At 42.7% G+C, this 9,211-nt stretch overlaps 1 protein-coding gene across 2 annotated transcripts in view; it reads right to left on the reverse strand.

Moving 5' to 3' along the window:
• ADGRA1 (adhesion G protein-coupled receptor A1) overlaps nt 1-9,211 on the reverse strand; it is an 841,033-nt gene that overhangs the window by 379,141 nt on the left and 452,681 nt on the right. Inside the window, exon 9 of one of the 2 annotated variants that reach the window (XM_019502677.1) lies at nt 2,602-2,800. In XM_019502677.1, the coding sequence (XP_019358222.1) occupies nt 2,602-2,800 (199 nt within the window). Of the gene's footprint in view, nt 1-2,601; nt 2,801-9,211 lie in introns of those variants that run through there. The other variant, XM_019502678.1, reaches the window with a different exon arrangement.

A 9,211-nucleotide genomic window follows, 5' to 3' on the forward strand; every position in this document is an offset into this window, starting at 1 on the left:
AGTCATACAAAAGAGAATGAGGTGCCTGGTGAATACAGTAGAGAATGATTTCAAAGATTTTTTTTTAATACTTTCTTTTGTGGAAGAGAAGATATGGCAGACCCTTTTCCTATTGAAAACGGAGGCTTTCTGTTTTCAAAAAGCCTTCTAATAGTGACTCTCACCAAATCTTGCCTTCAATGTCCCAAATGTGTGCCTAAATACAGTCTTCTTGCAAGTTGTGCAATAAAACTATGGTTACCAGATGGTCCATTAAAACACCATGGTCACATTGCTCTATTGTATTTTGAGAACTGGAAAGAATGCAGTGTCTATGCTCTTAAGCAACAGGAAAAAAATCATTCTAATATGCTATACATCAGAGTTATCAAACATCTGGCCCATAAGCTAGATCTTGTCTGAGGATCTGTGTCATTTGGACCAATGGCAGTCCAGCGGGCTACTGGAAGTTGGGAGGCTGGGCTAGTGGCTGTCAGAGCCAGGGGGGTAAGGGAGGACCATGCAGACACAACTCTCACTGGACCTGCTGCTGCCTCATCTGCATCACTGCCACCACTTGATCCACACTGGTGCTGCTGCCCAATCTGTGTCACTGCCCCTGTGACTGCACTACTGTAGATGCTAAGAAGGACCCATGTGATCCAGATCTGGCTCCACTACTATACAGAAAACATTTTTTAAAGAGACTGACACCAATATGGCTCAGTACAGACAGTCAAAAAGCCCAAGGCTGCTTCCTCTAAGCTGTGATTCGAACTAGGTAGCTGCATAGGTTGAACCAATAACCAACTGAACAGACATTCAGTTTTCAATTGGGAAAGGCAGGGGGAGGACTGCATTGACCCAGGCCACTAGGCAGGGGGCACTAGAGCGCATCTTCCAGCCTACTGGCCATTGCCACTACTAGCCCAGCCAAGTGTCCCCAACCCCATGCTGTCCTCTCCTGAACCCCAGAGCTGCTTGCCTTAGACCCTGCAAGTCTCAGGGATAGCCTGGGGCAGCCTCAGGGACTGGAAGGAAATTCTTCCGCTCCCCTGCACTAGTTTTGCCTCAGACTTGCAACAGCTGAGGCAAAACTGGCTGCGGAGGAGCAAGAGAATTTCTTTCTACTCCCTGAGGCTGCCTGAGATTGGTAGGGGCTAAGGCAAGCAGCTCTGGGGCTTGGGAAGGGAATTATTTCCTTCAGCTCCCTCAACTGCCTGAGCTGGGGGACCCTGGGCTGGGGTGGGGGAACCCCAAGGTGGGGGTTTACCAGTGCTCCCACGCTGGGCAGCATGGGCAGGCAACCAGCCCAGAGGACTTCTGTCTCTCTCCTGTGGCAGCGGCTGAAGCAATCAGCAGCTGGGAAGTGGGACAAGGAGGGCTGCTGAGGGTTGAAAAGCCCCTACCACAGGGGCTTTCCTTCCCCCCATGTGCTGTGTAAACCCTGGCTAGGGGGGCCTGGGGATCTGCTCCCCTGTCCATCCCACCCCATTTCTATGGACTGATGGAACAGGCAGGATGCAGACTAAGGAACAGAGGGGTGAGACAGTCCCTGCTCTACTGGAGCAGACAGCAAAGCCCAGGGCTGCAAAGCATTCTGGGATGCTGGGAGACTGTGAGTTAACTTGAACCAGGAACGGATCTGTGGCAGAAGTTCTTTAAAACAGTTTGACCTAAATCAGTTAAGTCTGAAACCACACCCAACCAGGTTTATATTAAATTCATTTTGACCATTTTGAAAGCAGTTTACATGCACTGAACTTCTGTTCTGTTACAAGTTTAAACTAGTTTCCGATCACTTAAACCAGTTTATATGTGACTTCTGTCCCTAGCCTCTATAAGTATGCTACTATGACAGGCTTGGGGTATCCAACCTTCTTGTTGTTTGATGCCCCCTAGTGGTCAGACTCAGCTGCCACTACTCCCTGGCTTCTTCCACCTCCTGCCTCTCACCTACCTCGACTTGATCTTAATATCTTAAAGGGGACTGTAACCCCAGAGGTTACTTTCCTCTTACCTCAATCCTCAGGGCTACTCTGCCCAAACTCTACAAGGTGTACTTCTCCTTTAAGATGGTCCTAGCCATGCCACAGGGGCTATATTATGGCCTCCAGTCATGTTATAGCCAAGCCCATGTCTCACAAATGACTTAGTTGACAATTGGAGGGGACCTCCAAGCCTCAAATCAACTATGGGCCTCTCAAGCCCCTAAAACCCTTACCCGGGCTTCAACCTTCCTAGCTTTGGCCCTTTTGATCTGGCTATGTCCCCTCACCCCAGGTCCATTGCCTAGACCCTGGGTTCTTAGGCCTCAGCCTCACCTGTCCCTGACCAAAGCTGGTCTTAAAACACAGAGCACCCCAGCATCCTGCTCAGTAGCCTCCATATCTCACCTACAGCTGTTTGGATTCCCCTGCCCTGCAGCCATCGTTAGCTGTTTAGACATTTCAGGCATCAAGGTTTGGGTTCCTGCTGATGTTAGCTGCTGCAGTAGTCTGCCCATATACCACAAAAGTCTTGCTCCCCTGGTGACCTCGCTTTTCCCTTCTGCTCCCTCTCCCCATGTAGTTACATACCCATACATGCAGTACATTCAATAAACAGACTCTGCAGTGTTACCTCACTAAAAGCATGAAGGACTTGTGTTACTTCCTGTGAATAAGGACATTCAGAATAGTTTTGTTCTGCCCAGCGTCCAGTCCGGTTACACTTACGCCACGCCTTTGGCTCTTCCGCTCCATTACGTAAGGAAATGGAACTAAACGAATACTGGAAACATGGATGGTAAGCTGTTATCCCAGCCAAAGTTTTAGGCCATCTATGAGGAAGATAACAATAAGCAATTTCAACATGACATGCCTTATTTAGAACCAATTTACAATGTGGCAACAATATGGCAGAACATGTAAGTGGTAAATAATTATTTTAAATGGTTTATTTTCTAAAAACAGCTTTCTGCTTTTGTGCTTTGTGGTAAATTACATTGTTTTCTTACTGCCAGAAATACACTAACCCACAATCTGGCAGTAGTGAGAACTGGCAACTGATTTGCTCTAATAAGGTATTTGGTTGTTAAAAATATATATAGATGAAATATTTCCCCTTCATACATCTACAAAGACTTTGTAAAGCAAAGCTTAAAGCCATCATGCAATTTTAAAATTCAACATCTCTTTTTAAAAACCAAGAGGCAAATGCTCCAGAAGGGAAGGACCATTCTCACTGGGATTTTGGCCCAAAGCCACAGTACAGGAGAGTAAAGGTTGTGTTACAAGTTGTTCCGTCTCCCTTAAGTACATGAAAATGACTCCTGAGGAGGTTTAGTCCCAGAAGTAAGAAAAATGTTGATTGCAGGGTAAAAGGGGACAGTAGGATTTGCCCCCAAAGTTTAATATGTGAGCCAATATAAATTAAGAGTTGAATTCTGCTCTTCTGTAAAGTAATCTCTGAAAGAGGGCTTATAGAGCAAAAGCAGTCACCATTATTCCATTAGGTTGAAAAAGACTCATGGTCAATGCATTGTTAAGAACCACAGAGCTCTCAGGAGTATTGTTTTGGGTATAAAATTATTGCCATTTTCACAATAGTGGGTACAAAGCAGGCTGTTGTTTTAAAATTTAGCAGTAATTAAAAGGGAATAGTATTTCAAAGAATTCCCTTCCTCCAAACAAGTGCAATTCCCCATCCTTCTTGATGTGTGGGACTCAAGACTGGACACATTATTCCAGGTGAGAACTCACCAGTGCTGGATAGAAAAAAGAAATTATTTCTCTTGATTTGCAAGTAACATTTCCTAATACAAGCCAATATGCTGATGGCTTTTTATTTTTTTATTTATTTTTTGTAAGAAGAGCATACTCTTGGCTCATATTCAGCTTACAGTCTACTATAACCCCAGGTTCTTCTCTGCAGTACTGCTGTCTAGCCAATCCTTCCATCCCAAGTACAGGACTTTGCACTTGTCTTTGTTGAATCTCATGCAATTGATAGTGGACCATTTTTCAAATCTATTCAAGTCATTCTGTATCCTAGTCCTGCCCTCCAGAGTGTCTGTAACTGCACCCAACTTGGTTTCATCTGCCAAATTACTAAGCGTGCACTCAATCCCATCATTCAAATTATTAAAGACCTGTTGTTACTACATCCTTGGAAAGGGAGGCTGCCCCACAGATCCATGATCCCATGCTGCTGTTCAGGTGTCACTACTCAACATCTTAAGGCTAAGGACAGACATTGCACATAAACCAGTTTAAGTAATCAGACACTGCTTTAAACCTGTAACAGAAAAGATGTTTTAAACCTGTTTAAAAATAGCTGAAAATGGTTTGAGATAAACCTGGCTGAATGTAGTATCAGACTTAACCAATTTGGGTCAAACCAGTTTATGCAATGTCTGCCCCAGACCCCTTCCTGATTTAAGTTAAACCAGACTCCCCCAGCATCCTGGCATGCTCTCGGGGCTGGGCGGGAATCTCTGCTCCATAGCAGAGCTGACTCCTCCCCTTTGCTCCCTGGCTAGAGCTCTGGCAGAGACTGCCGGTGTCTGCCTGGCTTCCCCCTGCTCCCTTCACCACTCCCTGCTAAGCAGAGGTCTCCCTTCCCCTCTGCCTTACACAGACACCTATCAGCATTAGCTAGCATACCACATGCTGGATATGGTCCGTGCTGTGGGAGATGGGACAAAGGACAGTGGTTTAGGGATCTTTGGAACTAATCAACGCGTCAGCTGGTAACATCCCTCCATTTCTTTCTTGGAACAAGTTGTTTAAATAGAGCTTGAACTAATGAGAGAGCCATTCGTTTTGCTGCTGGGGTGATAAATGCTGTGTAAACCTCTTCAGGCTCAGTGAAGGGGGGACACCTCCCTAATCAGAGTGTCCTGCTGGGCCTGACTATGCCCCCCGCCCTCAGCTCAGGACTGTGGAAGGGAAGGGAGAGCTGCTCTAGCACCCTCCCAGCTTCTAGCCTCAGCCACTGCAGACATGTGCCCGCATTTTTTCAGGCCAGAGGGAATCTCTGTGCAGTTACAAACTGATTCAGCCTAGGCAGGTTACACTAATATGCAAAGTTTGAATCAACGCATGCTCAGGGTTTTTGAATGTCTGTCCCTAGCCTGAGAGCTTATTACATGGCTCCAACCACAACTTACACGACACCATACTCATGCCTTGCAGATATTACCCATCATGCTCTATGTCCCATCCAGTAAGTGGCCCTCCCTAGGGGCATCCCCATACCTCAGGTACCCCTACATCAGATCCATTAATCTGTTACCTGGGCACACAATGCCTCAGGCCTCAGTCTCTTTAACTGTTCTTTGCTCCTTAAGTATACTTGGCTCCCCTGGCCATCCCAGTGCCTCAGGCTTGCCTTGGGCTCTCTGGCTTTGCTTCTCAGCCTTTGTGCCTAACCCCTGAGATCCTGTTCCCACTTCTGGGCCAATTGAGACCACCACTGACCCTTGTCTCAATCCCTAAACCACCAGATAACACCTGAGCTCTAAGGGTGCCTTCTCTTAACCCCTGGGAGTACAGAGTCTCCCTCTGTCTGCTGGTTGTTTATGAATTCCTTCCATGTCAGCAGCCAGGGTGAGACTGCCTGCCTCAGCTCTGGCCCTGGGCTTATCTCTCAGTTAAGTCCCAGCCTTTTCTGAACAGATGCTCCCCTGCCTACTGACTCAATGCCTTTCCAAGCTTTTTCCTTTCTTAAAGTAACAAGTGTGCCCAGTGCCTGTTACAACCGGATCCAGAACAGACCATTGGGGAACCTCCCAACTAGACACTGAACCACTGATGACTATTTGTTGAGCCCAATGATCCAACCAATTATGTATCTACCTTACAGTACTTTCATCTTACAATACATTACAATGTCTTTATTCTGCTGCTCTCCTTCTTCCTCCCTTAAGGATCCGTCTCCATCATTTTGTGGCTGTTGTTACCCAAGTTACCTTCCACCTTCACATCTTAACTACTTCCTCTCTGTTTGTGAGCAACAAGTGGAGAAGAGCTTCTACCTAAGTTGACTTGTCTACCATCTGTATCAATAAGTTATCCCCACAACACTCCAGGAATTTGCTAGACTGTTTGTGCACTGCTATGTTTCCCTCCAGGTAGAGGTCCCAATAATTAAAGTCTTCCATGAGAACCAAGTCCTAGGACCTGGAAGTTTCTGTCAGTTGTTTAAAGGAGGCCTCATCCACCCCTTCCTCCTGGTTTGCTGACCTGTAGAAGACACCCACAATGGCATCCTCCCCTGCTGTTCTCCCTTCTGTGCCTTTACCCAGAGGCTTACGAGAGGCCTTCCTCCACTTCATAGTGCACCTCAGAATACATATACATCACTTTTATATACAGAGGGACACCTCATTTCTTTCCCCTTCACCCCCCTGTTTTTCCTCTAAGGCTATTCAGCAAGTACAGCACACCTAATGTATGCAGTGGTGGCATTATCTTTTTATGATCAAGAAAGATAGAACATCATAATTTTACCTTTAGCATTTAAGAATCATCTTTTCACTCATGAGTCAAAAAAAAAATACAGAATCTCACATTTTTCAGTACATAGGGTCAGTTTACTCTTACTCAAAATGCATAATTTTTATCACAACTTTCAATTATAAATACCACCTGGGACTCTCAACTGAAAGAGCCATGCTTCCACAGAGTTTCATGCTTCTCTTCCCAATAAAGGAACTGCTCTTTCTAGTTTTGCTTTTGTGACTGATATCTTTCTACCTACATATTTGCTATGATATCAAAACCTCAAAGGTCTTTCCATTAAAAATTGCTGGTGTGTTAGCTACATCTCTGAGGAGAAGCCTCTGAAACAAGCTTCATGTGTTAAAGTTAAGTTTTCTCCAAAGAAGTTCTCTATAATCTTAAATTCATTTCCTTCAAATACCAAAAGAATCCATAGACTCAGCATGCTTTTGATATATGTTTCAAAAATAAATTTGGGTGGACTTTCTGAAAGATGATCAATACAGAGAAATGTGCCTTCCTGTTCTTTTGATTTATATAAAATCACAAAATGCCCTTGGTGTTAGTTTGATCACTCTGTAGGAATTTATATATCTTCTATTTATAAAGAAGGAATGACATTTACTGGCAAGAGTGTGATGAGCTTCATAACTGTCATTTGAAAGCTGTATTATGCAGCACTTGGTTCAAGTTTATATTATATCTGTTAAAGTGATTAATTATAAAGCACCCAAGTTCACTAGTTCTAGGTAGAATACACTGGCAGTTTTTTGCAGTACCAGACAAACAAACTCTAGTTGAAATGTTTGAAAGGAATGCAAGGGATTCAGCCATATTTCTTCAAATTATGTTAATACATTCCTGGAAATCTGTGGTGAAACAACAGTATTTTTGTAGAAGTGTGCAAAGAGGATAGACAACTTCCCTCTTTTGGGAGGTTTACCCCATATGTATTACATGTTAGAATTGGAGGCAAGGTCCTGTGAAAAATAACTCATGCTCACAGCTTAAAGATAAAGGCAAAGAGATTTATTTAAGCTAGAAATTTGTTTGGAAAGCTCTAGTACTTCACTACAAAAGGAAAGGATAGCATATTTCAACCCTTCTTACTCTCCCTTACCCCCGTTTTTACTTTAATTAATTAATTAATTAATTAAACTTAAACTCATCTTACAATTTATCCAGCAACAATATTCTTTCTTGCTCTCCCAGTAGGATTATTACAGAACACAATGGTCTTACTTTCAGGTAATAAAAGTTTATCTTGTGGTTTTATACGCAGCAATATAACATCTCTCCTGCCTTATACTTAAAACACAATATCAATAGTAAAGATCTTAGTGGATTTCAGGGACTGTCCATTTTAAGGTTTAAATCTTTAATAAAAAATAATATTGTTATAAAACTGGAGATAAATCCAAAATTATATTTGATCATTGTTGTTATATAGACCAGGGAATTCATATGAAATTTTAGGAAGAAAGATCAGTTAGACAACAAATATATGTTATCTTTCAAAATACAATTTTAGGTAAGATGAATATTTATTAAAAACCAAAACAAAAGAAAACAATGTTTAGAAGTCCAACTGTTTCTTTAAATGTTTTAGATGCAATTTTGGGGGGAACTCAGACACTGTGCTCACTAAAAATAATTCAACCCATCTGAACAGCTTTCATTTTATATTTTTAGTTTTTTCAATGTAGTTTTTGCAAAAGAACTATATTCTGTTTCTATTCATTTTATTTCTGTCAATATCACCTAAGCAAAACTGCTTTGGCTTCATCAAAATAGAATGGAAAAAAATTCTGTATCTTCTAATGCTTTAGTGCAGAGCTTATCAACCACTTTGTACTACAATTTGCATTACAAAAGAAATAATTTGGCACCCACTTTTTAATTAGCCAAAAAGGAATATGAACTGGAAATCATTCATGACTCAAGCTGGGAACCCGCACTATCATGAAAGTGTTGAAGAAGGATTTCTATACCACATTCCATGAAGCACTCAAAGTCCTTGGAAAACCTGGTGTTGGCCCTCAGAAACTTAGCTACTCATGTGGTTCTGGTTCCTGCTTCTCCTCCAAAATCCCTTTAAAAAAACCCACTTCCCTAACGTTTTCCTTACACATTTCCACACTGCATCCTCTTTTTAATTGCCCTCTAGCTGTTTGAAGATTGTTATTAAATTCCCCCTCAGTCTCCTCTTCTCTAAACTAAATAATCCTAATATTTTCAGCCTGTCCTCATAATTCATGTTTCCCAAGCTTTTAATCATTTTTGTTGTGCTCCACTGGACTCCTTCTAAATTGTATCACTTGCATACAAAAACCATATCACTGGTTGTCTGTATTTTTTTTTAACGATTGTCTGAACTGTTTTTTGTTTGTTTTGTTTGTAATGAGAGGCCCAGAAATGGACCCAGTACTTCAAGTGAGGCCTCACCAGCATAAAAAATACCAGGCGAATCACTTCCCTTGATTTGAAAGTGATGTATGCAGCCTAGTATCTTATTGTCTTTTTTTTTGCAAACAAGAGCACAGTATTGGCTCATTTTCAGATTATGATCCCTTTTGACCCCCCAAATCCTTTCTGCAGTATTTCAACCAATGCAGTTCACTTTTTTTTTACAGTTCATTGTAAAAAAAAATATATAGATGGGCCGTCCTTCCCCATTCTGTATTTGGTTCCACTGCTGGTGGTCCGGCTCTCAGTACTTGGCTGCTGGGGAACCTCCCCCCCCCCCC

The sequence above is a fragment of the Gavialis gangeticus genome, unplaced genomic scaffold, assembly GCF_001723915.1.
Source record: "Gavialis gangeticus isolate Ggan-Ray unplaced genomic scaffold, GavGan_comp1, whole genome shotgun sequence".
NCBI classification, from domain to species: Eukaryota; Metazoa; Chordata; order Crocodylia; family Gavialidae; genus Gavialis; species Gavialis gangeticus.